At 59.9% G+C, this 12,890-nt stretch overlaps 1 protein-coding gene across 1 annotated transcript; it reads left to right on the top strand.

Annotated features, from left to right (window-relative positions):
* Positions 1-3,657: 3,657 nt before the first annotated feature.
* Positions 3,658-5,889, top strand: PLICBS_004816 (uncharacterized protein; the record flags this gene model as incomplete). Its single annotated transcript, XM_018325801.2, has 1 exon — positions 3,658-5,889. The coding sequence occupies one exon, from the start codon at positions 3,658-3,660 to the stop codon at positions 5,887-5,889; it is 2,232 nt and encodes a 743-aa protein (XP_018175553.2).
* Between the last annotated feature and the right edge of the window lie 7,001 nt (positions 5,890-12,890).

Genomic DNA, 12,890 nt, shown 5'->3' with positions numbered 1-12,890 from the left:
CGGCACGGTGCACGTGCCAATGCTAGGGACGATTCAAGGTAACGTTCGGTAGATGCGTTGGAGCCAGTCACGACGGACGGACGGGAGACCCAGCGAACGCCATGGTCAGAGGTTGGCCTGGGCGCGCGGCGGCGGATGGACGGACGGACATCTCGAAACCGGGTGGCCACATGGTCGAGACGTCGGGTGTCGTGCGTGACGACTCCTCCTCTCCCACACGGCCGCCCACTTTGCCTATACAAGTGGTAGGGTAGTGGTTCTCCTCTATGGAGAGGGTGCGTGCCCCCCTTGTTTCCGGGCGTGGCGCGTGTCAAAAGACTCCAGTACCAGGTGCGGGTGAGACATGGGAGGCGTGGGAACGGGCATCCCAAGGTATGGAGCGCGTTCTGTGTCGGGATTCTAACAATGCCTCGCTACGCGGGCATCTTCCCGGGCTTGGGGTTGGTACTGCAATTAATGCTCCGTAACCTTGCTTGCCGTACATTTTTTACAGTACTCAGCCGTGCGGCGCGTGGAAGGGGACAGGAGGGCCGCGGTCCCGTCGGTCATGTGCTGCTGGGCAGGCGTGGGTGTGCATTGTCGGATACATTGAGATGGAGACGAGAGGTGGCCAAGGATGGAAGGGAGGAGGAGGAGGAGGCTTGGATTGCTTGGGGATGCGTACGCGGCCCGGCTGCTGCGCCGAACGGTGAGAGAGATGAAGCGGCCCGCATGGTGCGCTTGGCGATGCCCGGCGCCGAGCAGCATCTGAAGGGGACAGGACGGAGCATCGGATCCAACAGCGCAGCGGCGCGCGCAAGCCAGTCAGGCAGTCGGGCAGGCAGTTAATATTCAATGCCAGTGTCGCTTCGCTGCTAGCGGTACGTGAGAACGTCCATTCTCGCACGGGATGACGGGCTAGGGGCTAGCGCTACGTTAATTCACATAGAGCCGGGCCGGGGTGTGTGTGTGTGTGTGTGTGTGTGTGGCGCGGGCGGGCAGCATTCCAACGGGTGGGCAGCCCGCGAGCGGAGGACGATACGATACCATACGCCGGGAAGAGAGGCGCACGCGCGTGCGGTCGAGCCAAGAGCAGGAGCAAGAGAAGGAGGAGGAGGCGGAGGGTCGCAGATTCCGGTGCCCGCGACAACGTGCCCAGCCCAGCCCAGCTCGCCTGAGGCAAGGCAAGCGGCGGCAACCCGTGGAGCGAGGTGGTTCTGTTGTGTGTTTGTTGGCGTGCATCCGGCCGGTCGGTCGGGGCGAGGCAGTGCATCTCGTCAGGGGCAGTTTTGCAATTTCACCTGCATCCAATCCAGTCCGGGGCGGGCGGGCAGGCGAGCGGGTCCCCCTGCCTGGGCGGCTTGGGGGGACCAGCCGGCGCGCCGGCGCCATGGATGGATGACGGGCGGGCGGGCGGGCGGTCGGCTCGACACAGCGCTGGCGGCGGGTGCAAGTCAATGACGGACGGGCGCTACTGCATTGTGCTGGGCAAGGTGAGCGAGAAGACGCCCGAGTGCGTACCGATGCGTGTGGTTCATACGAGCACTAGGTAGGTACGCTCACGGAGTGTTCGGTTCGGCAATGGAGAGAAGCGTAATATGCTGTGCATAACGCGAGTAAAAGATGATGAAAAAAAGTTTTGCATGCACGCGCGACGCACGCGGCTGACCACGAGCTCGTAAAGAGACGTGGCGAGCCATGCCGTGATGCCCGGTGGTTGCTGCGCAGCGGTGCCGTGTTGCCCGTTCGCCCGCCCGCCACTGTCGTCGTCGTCGTCGGCGGCGCCTCCTGCTGCTGCTGCTGAACCTTCTCTTACTGTACTCGTACTCGCGCTCTGCCCAGCTGAGTAGATGCGTGCCCTCCATGGCATTTCCCCTTCCCAGCGGGCGCCGACTTGCGCATGACACCTGAAATGCAGTCCCGCGTTGCAATGTTCTCCCTCTCTCGCTGAGCGACGGGCGCCAGACTCCACCCCCTGGCATGTCCAGCGACGCCTGTCCCGTCCTGCTTGCGGTCGCTGCGCGCGCCGTAGTAGCGAGTCTTGCTCTCATGCCCTTCCACAATACGAGCGCTCGCTGGTCGCCCATGCTGTCCGTCGCCCGCCCGCCACCGCCTGACAGCGGCCCCCTCCCCTTCGCGCGCAGCTGCGCCCGAGGGGCCCTTGATTCCATCGTCGCGAAAACTGTCATCCGGGGTCGCCTCCTCCTGCTCCTCGTGGCCAGCCCAGCACGGCCCGGGCCCTTCGTACCTGACTGAGCCACGATTCTTCGCCTCGTGTCGCTGCGCGCGGACCATGCCCGTCTAGCGGTTTACCTCGTACGCCGGCCCCCCGGTTCGTCTGTAGTTTACGAGCAGGAACCTCCAGCAGTGCAGCAGCCCGCCGTGGGTAGGCACACACTGCCTGCCCCCGTGAGTGAGAACACGCAAGACACGCTCTCGTGCCACCCCGAATTGCAAGCTTTCTCGATCCAGCCCGGGGGTGGCCGCCAAGTACAACTGTTAGGGCGGATACGAGATCACCACCCCGCCGCGGTCGTGCGACGTAGCCGGTACCTGCGCGACGCCGCAGCGGCCGCGGCCACCGCATGTACTGCACAGCCCGACTGGCCCCACATGACCGACACAGTCCAAGACGCGTTACCAGCTGGCCCGCCGCCGTCGAGGTCAAAAATGGGCTCGCTGGCGCTAAACGGGGGGAGGCCACCACCCAAGCCTGCCGCGCCGCGCCTTGATTCGCCCTCCTTGACGCTGCATCCGTCCATCCCAAGCATCCGTCCAGCCATCCAGCCCACTCTCTTTCTTCTCTGTGAGGCGTGTGAGCGAGGAGGTGTGGGCTCGACTCGCAAGGCCCTCCTCCCTCTCGCTCCCTCCCCCCCCGTCCCCGTCCGTCGCGCATTACATTCTGCCACCCCCTGTCGCTGGTTCCGTCCGCTGCCCAGTCCTGTCCCTGCTTTGGCCGTTTGCTGCTGTGCTCGCTGCTGCGCGACGTCAACCCTCCGCTATTCCTCCCTCCTCCATCATCCCTCCTCCTCTCTCCCCCGGCGCTCCCAGAGGGAATCATCACTCCGTCAATCAACAACCACCAGCATCTCATCGCTCGCTTACCACCGCTTCGCATTATCGCCCGGCGTCGCTCGCCATTCTTCTTGACGCGACTCGGCCCTCTTTTTTCTCTCGCCTCCTTCGCTTCTTCAGTTTCTGTTACAGCCTTCTATTTCCGTTCCGTTGCAACCGCTATTCTCTCCGGCAGATTTCCCTCGTTTCTCGCTTGCACCCGCGACCAACCGCTACCACCACCGCTCGTGCCCGCCTCGTCGTCGTCGACTTCGACCAACGCTTCGACACATCGTCACGGACGGACCCGATCGGCGCGTGCGTAAACTCAATCTCGTCGTGCGACCGTAGCAGCACGGCCGATTACGTGGACGACTGCTCACATTCCCCAGTCCCCGCTCGACAACAAACACGACGACGGCCACAACGACGAGTGGTCCGTGGCCCTAGAAGCAGGATTCCCGCGCTTCACCTGCTGCCGCCGCAATCTCCACGACCGCGTCGATTGAATCGAAGCGTTTCGCAGGACGACTACGCTCGCGGCGCCCCGGGCGGCACATCCGACATTCGCCCGCCCCGTGAATCCGCATCCCGATTGTCCCGGTAATTGCAACACCGTTCAAGATGCGGTCCTTCTTCAAAGCACCGCTGGTGCTGCTCTCGTCTATGGCGGCGCTCCTGGCGCCTGCCTCGGCGGAAAGGCTGCTGCTGTCCAATTCCCTCAACACCTGCCAGCAGGACTCCAGTTTCTCGGCTTCGCTCTTCAACGTCGTCTATACGCCTTCCAACAACTCGGCCAGCGTGCAGATGGTGGTCACTTCCTCCATCCAGGGCAAGGTCATGTTCGACCTGGCCATCTCGGCCTACGGTTACCAGTTCCTCCGGAGGACCCTCAACCCCTGCGACATGGACCTTGCTGGTCTCTGCCCCATGGTTGCTGGCAAGAACTCGTTCGGCTTCAACCTTGCCGTTGGTGAGGATGCTGCTAAGCAGATCCCGGGCATCGCCTACAACATCCCGGATCTCGACGCCAAGGTCAAGGTCTATGTCAACCTCACCTCGACCGGTGAGAGTGTCGCCTGTGTCGAGGCCGACATCTCCAACGGAAAGACTGTCAACTTGGTTGGCGTAAAGTGGGCCACGGCTATTATTGCCGGCTTGGCTCTCCTGTCTTCCGCTGTGGTGAACGGTCTCGGTCATTCCAACGCTGCCGCCCACGTCGCTGCCAACTCGCTGGCCCTGTTCGGCTACTTCCAGGCTCAGGCGATTGTCGGCCTTACCGGCGTTCCGCTGCCCCCTATCGTGCAGGCCTGGACCATGGACTTCCAGTGGTCAATGGGTATTATTCGTGTCGGCTTCATGCAGGACATTTTTACCTGGTACCAGCGAGCCACGGGCGGCACTCCGTCGACCATTTTCGATTCTCTCACCACCGTGTCTGTCCAGGTCGCGAAGCGTTCCCTGAAGCGATCCGCCGAGTATGCTCAGCCAGCCATGAGCCTGTTCAACCGGGGTCTCGCCATGATGCCCAAGACGGCAGTTCAGACGGCCGGCAAGCTGATGAAGCGTGCCAACCTGACTACCGGCTCGGGCTCGTATATCGTCTACGGAATCCAGCGTGTGGCGTTCAAGTCTAGGATCGAGACGACCAACCTCTTCATGACGGGCCTGACCTTCTTCTGCATCTTCGTCGTCCTCACCGTCCTCGCAGTGGCCGCCTTCAAGGGCATCTGCGAGCTGTGCGTGAAGCAGAAGTGGATGGACAAGGACAAGTTTATCGAGTTCCGCAACGGCTGGCTCACCGTCCTCAAGGGCATCCTCTTCCGTGTCGCCCTCATTGGCTTCCCTCAGATGGCTATCCTCTGTCTCTGGGAGTTTACTCAGGTCGACTCTCCCGCCGAAGTGGTCCTTGCCGTCTTCTTCTTCTTCGGCATGGCCATCACGCTCGCCTGGGGCGCCAGCAAGGTCATCCGCATCGCTCGTCGCTCCGTCGCGATGCACAGGAACCCGGCCTACATTCTCTTCTCGGACCCCCAGGCGCTCAACAAGTGGGGTTTCCTCTACATCCAGTTCCGCGCTTCGGCCTACTACTTCATTGCTCCGGTCCTTGGATACACCCTGATCAAGGCCATGTTCGTCGCCTTTGCGCAGAAGAGCGCCGTTGCGCAGGCCGTGGGCTTCGTCATCGTCGAGGCCGGCGCCCTGATCGCCGCGTCGGTCCTGCGACCCTGGATGGACAAGAGCACCAACTCGTTCAACATTGCCATTTGCGTCGTCAACTTCCTCAACGGCATCTTCCTTCTGATCTTCTCCAACGTCTTTGGCGCCCCGACCATTGTTGTCGGCGTCGTCGGCGTCGTGCTCTTCGTCCTTAACGCCGCCTTCTCCTTGATCCTGCTCATCATGGTCATCGTCTCGACGACTGTCACGTTCTTCCGCAAGAACCCGGATGCCCGCTACCAGTTCATGGCCGACGACCGCGCCTCGTTCATGAAGTCGCAGACGCAGCTCAACACGACGACGGAGCTCGACGCTCTTGCCGCCACGGCTCGCGGCGACAAGGCCGGATACAAGTCGCACCTCGATCTCGACGACGACAACGAGTCGCTCACCTCGGACGACATGCGCCGCCGAACGGACCCTGCTGCCGCGTCGCAGCATTCGTTCCACCAGGGCGGGCCTCGATCCCCCGTGAACCCGTCCATGCCGCTATTCCCGGCAGGACAGCGACCGGAGAGCCCGTTCCGCTCGGCTTCCCCGAGTCCCTATCAGCGATCGGGATCCTCGCTCGGCCAGCAACGGTCACACCAAAACGCGAGCCCCGCAGGATATCGCTCACAAAACAATGCCAGGTAAGGAACCCAGCCGGAAGATACATGGTGGACGGATGCTGACGAGTGAAAACGACAGCCCCTGGCAGCGTGGAGCCGGCTATGAGCACTAGACGACCGACAGGGTGCATATAGTGTATTCGGGTGCCATTATGCATGTCGCGCGTGTCACGAGTTGCTGGACATTACGCAGCTTCCGGATGACGCACGAGCATTTCGTTTCCTTTTCGGCCCAGAGGCCTGGATGAAGCGCGCATCGGCGTAGACCATTGCTTTGAGGCATACTCGTGGGCATGTCCCACGGATGCAGGGCCAGCGACCCCTACAACAGCCCGACCGCGCGATCCCTAAGTTCTCTCGATTATTGACGTTTCCTTTGATTGTTTGCTTGCCACGGAGGCATGACGGCGTCTGCGATGACAAATGGCGTTGGAGATCTCAAACTCCGTGCTCATGTACGAGTGTTTGCTTTGTATATATAAACGCACGGGAAGAAGCACGGAGGAGGAGGCAAGAAGTCATGGCCGAACGGCTGGCCAACTTGGCCGAGATAAAGGAGGGAAGCAGCTGGGCCAACAGCGCCATCAGGTTCCATCACAATACAACCACGACACTTCAAAACTCGCTTCTTCGCTGGAGACGGGGCATGGGTGCGCCTTTGCTGGGTGTGACTGATCTGTTCGCCGCGCCAAATCGTGATACGCTCATGCAGGACTCACTACTATGGGCTTTAGTCGCAGTCGGCGCAAGACACAATACACAAGGTCAATGACCCTGACGAAACTCACGCAAACCTCAAGGTCATGGCACGGGAAAGAAGGGGGGAGGGGGGACCTGGACCTGTGCGTCTTGAAGCGTAGATGCAGCGAGGAAAAATTGGAAGATGAGACGACTCGGTGAGCCTCACTGATGGTGACACGGAGCGGGAAGATGAAGAGGTTGGTAGAGCGCGGTGATGCAAGGTCGAATTGCGTCAGGCAGCCATCCGGGCGGAGCCCGGCTGCCCGAGATGGCCCGCCGGCTGAGGTGAAGGGCGCGGCGCACGGCAGCTCAGCACCCGGGACGAGGCGTCGTCGGCGTTGGGTGTAACAGCGAGAGCGAATGAGAGATTGAATTCGTTTGCGAGGACGTTTGGGGGCCAAGTGAAGTGGGTTGGTGGGTGTAAGTGCGTTTGAGTGTCTCGGCAGGTGGCTGCGGCTCGACATAGGCAGGCAGGTCGGCTCACTGCAGTGACTTTGCTAATTTGGACGCGTCGACGAGATGACATATGCAGTGCACGTTTCGTTGTTGTGGTGGGGTGTGCGACTCGAGTGAGATGATGAGATGGGTTCGTTCCGATGAAAGGGGCCACAGTCGGTGTTAAATAGACGGAACAGCGCTTCCGTGAAGGGTGAGTGAGTTGGCGCTCAGTCAACGTCACCGATGGGCTCTAGTCAAGGAGGCACAGACATTGAGTTGGTTGGGCTTTTGAGCCCGACGTGGAATGAGAACGGACACTTGCACTGGATGGATGGACCGGCAGGGGCGGGAGCTGGGGCGGTGACGGTTGATGCAGATGCACATGCACATGCAGCTACTCGTCTCCGGCGGGCTCGGTCGTCGGCAGTTGGTTCCGTTCGTACAACTCGAGAGCGAGACATCTTTGCGAACCCGTCGGGAGGCCGTTTCAATTCACACCTAGGTCATAACTCACATCTTTCATTGACTCGCGCTGTGGTTCGCATCGAGCGACAGCCTGCCTGGACTGCACTTGTTTCCGTCCGTCCAGGCAGAGCTATATAAGGAGACTCCTCTTTCCACCTCATCTGGTCCACGCACCTCTTCCCATCACCTCTCCTCGTCACCTCGCTTCCTTCTATCTCCCAGATCCAGTACTGGATACAATGCGGCCAGGACCGTGACCGAACGTGGCACCCGCCGCGGCCGGCGCAGCTTCCCAGCTGTCCCCCTCCCCGTCAGTTCATGTTGAGGCGGCGCCAAGCCCAGCGTCGTGAAGCCCAATTGCGCCTCAACAAGTGCATGGGCAACCCCCAAGATTCTGGAGAAATATCACTGGGGGTTTCTGTCTCGGCTCGTGCCCGAGACGTGCGAGCAATCCACTGCTACGCCTTGACCTGTGGCCATCTCCCCGTACTGCCCTCATATATGTACGTCCCGGAACTGCGTCCCCGCTGCTCATGTCTCAGATGCTGACCTCGCGGGCTTTTAGTGCAGGTGCTTGGCCGCTTGAGACTGACGAACAAGGACTACCTACGGGACGCTTTACCGCGGTGGAAGCTCATCTCGACGTCCGCCTGGTACCGGCGGCTCGTCCCGCAGTTCTGGAGAACGCCATGAAGATGTTCACCTCACCGTCCCCAGGCCGGCGCTCCAGTCGGGTTCAGGCCCCGTGTGCCCTCTGGCAGCACTGGTGCTCCTCACCCCTGAATCTCGAGCGGCTTCGTCGTGCCAGTGCGTGCCTGGCTTGCAGAAGCAGCATTTCCGCCGGGGAGCGGGCAACCTCCAGAGCCGTTCTGCCAGGCCATCGACGGTGCGTCCAGATCTTTGTTCCTCCGGGAAGCGTCTTGTGTGAAGTTGCTGGTCACTGACAGTGAGACCTGTAGGTGCTGCTCGCCAGTGATACCATCAAACGATGGGCGCCAAACAGCTGACGCTGATCTGGCTCTCGGCACGTGGAGTCCGCTGGAGATGCCTACGCTTTTGTAGTAGTCCTTCCCCATCGTGGTGTCGGAAATCGGACATTCGGCAACATCTGAGTTGAATCGTGGTGCCTGCGTTTGTCAACGATGTTCTCGGCCATTGCGCCGGAATTAGCTGTCTTTCGCACGCACCCATATCAGCTGGGTTTCTCGTGGAGCCAGTGAGCAATTCACCGGCGCAGAAAATTGAAGAAGCACATCACAACCCCCAACCTATCTCACGCCCACCTGTCACGGCACGTCGCAGCACAAGTGCCCATATCAAGTCGATGCCCGAGGTCGCTTCAAACTTGCAAATTCGCCGAGAAGAAGTCTTATGCCTCGCAGAGCATATTATCTTGGCAGTGCCCGCCACCCAAGCATGCAGGCGCCTCCCGACGACTGCGTCCTGCTGCTACATCTCGTCCAAAACGGGAACCACGACGCCAGATCGCTGTTCGTCTGTCGGGTGACAGCAAATACAGCAGCAATGCTGAACTTCTAACTTGTCGTTTCTGATGAGGAATGATGCCTCAGACCTGCTCGATGTGATGCTGGCAGTTATCGCAGCGAGAGGAGAGAAGTCGTCTGCCTGTCCCTCACTGGCTTGGGTGCAGCTCGCGCTACCAGGACGAGGGCAGTGAACTTCACGCGCGTGCTGTGCCCCGGAATCCGTGAAGAAGCATCTGGGCATAAGACCCTGACTGCACCTTGCCACCGTGGATGGACTGAAGAAGCCCGCGGGCAGGTCACCGCGGCGAGCCCCACGATACCAGTTCAGGACCATGAAACCGCCCGCGGCCCGCAAAGCTCGCCAGCAGATTGGGGAGTTTCTGCCATTCCAGATGTGCTCGCGGTGTCTGGAAAACGACCGGCCCTGTGACAAGCAGCGTCCGAGCGGCGCCTGCATCATTGCTGGCGAGGAGGACCAGTCATCGCTAGACGTCAATTATGACGACCTTGCGACGCGACTCCTAGTCTGGGCTGGGTAACTTCACATTGCTCACTACGTGTGGATTGTCCGACCTGACGAACACACCGCAGTCTCAAGAGCCCAATCTCAAAGGTGACGGCTCTCGCGGAGAACAGCTTCTGTCTGTTGAATTCCGCCTCACGCATGGTCTCTTCTTCTCGTCCTTGGAGAGCTGAGCCGGGCGCCTATTGCGATCAAAGCCAGGGCCGCAATGAAGGCGCCGCTGGCCGGGCTGTTGTGCCGCTGGCCATCGAGAGGAGTCAAGGAAGTATCGGAGAACCGTCTTCCATGCACCTCTCTGCCATGAGAGGGGTTTTCTCAGGAGTCTCAGGACTGAGGAGTCCGTGGTGGAGCCTCCCTCCGTACCGTGGTAACGAAGAGTGGGTTGCGACGACATCAAGGCGCTCAGTACTCACTACCGTCGGTTCTCGCCTGTACGACTTTGTGAACCTCGGGACTCGAGGCGTAATGGCAAGGCCGATTGTGCCGAGAACAAGCCCCCCCGTGCAGCTCTCGCGAAGACCTTCACAACGGGACAGAGACATAAACGACCAAGATACAGCCTCCCAAGCAGTACTGTGGAGTCAATCATCAATCACCACAACAATCCGAACTCACGCAACGCCCGATATCCTGTGGAGGCCTGCTGGGGTCACTCGTCGGTGTTGCAGCATCCCGACCTGTTTCCAGCCTCCTCCTGCTGCAGCGACATCGTCCGCATTTGGGCCATGTACATCTACGCCATGCACATATCGAACTGTAAACAACCGGGCTGGGTACAAGATATACGGCAGTTACAACCTCGTGATGGGGCATGAGCGCCATAATCGAAAGCCTTGCGGCTGCCCGGAGGGCCGGCGAAGACTGGCCATTCCACTCACCGGACCCAACCAACCCCCAGCTACAGCGGCCAACTTCGCGCACGGATCCCAGAGGTCTTCGGCGGCGTGTCTTTTGAGCCATGGTGTCAGAGCTGGCCCGAAAGTAACGGCGTGGCTGGCAAGACGACACGAGTGATCTGACCATGGAAGCCACGGATGAAAGGCGGCAGACAGCCACGGAGAGTCAGAAAGTTGTTCGTGAGACACCTCGACTTTTCATGTGTGGCTACACATCTTCCAGTACCCCCTTATCCCCTCCACAAGAACTACTTGTGAATTAGTCCGGGGCTGCGCTGGGGAGAAGGCCGGGCGACAATCGCATCTACGCATGCCGCCCGGCTGCAAGTCGACAGCTGGTCCGGCCGTCCGGACCAGGAGCAGTGGCAAGACATGGCCTGCATCATGAACAACTACGGTCCAATCCTTACAGCGAAGACTTCCAGCGGATGGAAATGTCAAAACCTCAACGGCTCGTCCGTAGGCAGGTCTATCAATACTTTACCATACTGCAGTGGGGGGGTCGGGCTGTGTGGAAGGCACGAACGTTTTGGCCAGTTCGCTCGCGGATTCGACAGCTTGAGGCAGGGGTGTTGCGATCCAACAGCTTTCGTGCTAAGAACGAGCCCGCCGTTATGGCACAAGTCATCCCCATTATCGAGGGCGATTTAGGTCTCGAAAATGGAGTGTATACCACCAGGGAAAACCCTTTTCAACAATTTTGAACACCTCCCCGACGGCACGCTCACAGTGTGTCAACCTGACCGGTATTACGGCGAGACTCTGATTTCTGATGCTGTCCAATCCACCGGCGAACTGGCCAAAATGATCGTGCCTTCCATACAGCGCGGCCGCCCGACTGTATGGTGGACACAGTTTCCCGGGTGGCAACAAGTCCATCTTCGAGACCTACGTGACCCTCGATGACCGGAATGACTTGTGCCATGATGGCGGGCTCGTCCTTAGCACCAAGGCTGTTGTATCGAAATAGCCGAGTCTCAGCGTCCGTAAGTTGAGACGCAGAGAGCGAATCCCTCCGCTGTGCCATTCGGGCACCAACGAGGCGATGCCCTGACGGCGGCGCGGTCACCACAAACTCTCCCTGGTTCCGCCTGGCCTGCACAGAGCCCGGCGTTCGCACACAAGGGTGACTTGATTGGACGACGGCAAACGGCCAAAGGCCTCGGTCATGGACTGCGAGCGGCTCAAGTCTCGCCTTAGTAAACAGACAGGCTCCAGGAGATGAGGGTCGTGGCACTCGGGCGGTCCCATTCAACAATCTGTCGCACTTGACGGACGATGCATACGTCTCATCCCATCCCGGCAAGGACTAACAACTCCGAGGTGGACTACGCCATGACATTTTGTCGATTCTAAGGCCCTGGAATGCGAGAGTCGAAAGAGGCAGGAGACTGTCACGTCATTGCGCCGCCAGATCGAGTGGACGCAGATGTTCTGGTCCATGGGCCCTGTCAGTCGTTCTCAAGGCGGCTCAAGCATTTGGCAAGGCAAGGCGGCCCAGACCTCCAGCTCGACGGGCAGTTGTTCGATGCGCCGAAAGAGCCATACGAAGCCTCCAAACCTGGCGAGGTCGAATTTGCCATCACAAAGCGGCGGCATCCCGATGATGACCGGGAGCGGGAAAACGAGCCCCTACGACTCTGCGTCGGGCGGGTGGATTGTTAGCCGAGTGATATCTTCTATGACTGTATCAGACCAGAAGCACTCCGACATGGTGCTCACTGCCAAGCACGCTCCCTAGCACCGAGCTGTGTATCCGGAAACTCTGGGCTGGTCGGACCCGCGTTTGCGGCTGCTACAACACATCTCAACATACACTCTGTGAGTGTTCTCGGACCCGAAATGCCACACACAAGCCGTATGGAGACGGCGAGGCAGCGCCTCCTGAACCAAATGTGTATCATTCTCTTATACGACGCTCTCCTTTGTTTGTCTGGCGGCGACTGCGCAAGCTATTTAGTTTTCCAAACACCTTTTCTCCAAACACCTCCAACGCCCGGTTTCCGAAGACACCGGCGATCTGCGAAGCCGACAGCTCCATGAAACCCACAAGCCACAGACTCTGTACATATCTGACATATCCGCAAGGCCGGGTCTGGTTCCATTGGTGGCCGGACGCACCGCCGTCAGGCGTTTTCATCGTCGCAAGACATCGCGCGTGGCGCCGGTTGGAACGCAAGAAATCCCCGTCGTGGCGGGTCTGGAAGAAGAGAAAGAGGCGGCCAGGCACAGAGAAAGGGTAAACGAACCGATCATCCTTCGCCGCGAGTGCCCGCAAAAGCCCCCCTAGCGCTCACAAGATTCACTTGGATTCGAGAACACGCCAGACCATGCGTTCCTTGAGACGCTCGTCCGTCGCGCGTCTGTCGCCCTCAAATTGAAGTATGAGAAATGTTTCCGGTCGATGCGGAAGACGGAGAGCGATTATTAGACGAGCTGATACAAGTGCGTCGTATTCAAGGTGCGAGGAAACGTG

The sequence above is a fragment of the Purpureocillium lilacinum genome (genome assembly GCF_023168085.1).
Source record: "Purpureocillium lilacinum CBS 284.36 DNA, scaffold_3, whole genome shotgun sequence".
In the NCBI taxonomy this organism is placed as follows: domain Eukaryota; kingdom Fungi; phylum Ascomycota; class Sordariomycetes; order Hypocreales; family Ophiocordycipitaceae; genus Purpureocillium; species Purpureocillium lilacinum.
Note: the sequence above shows the minus strand (reverse complement) of the source record. Positions and strands in the feature narration are given on the sequence as shown.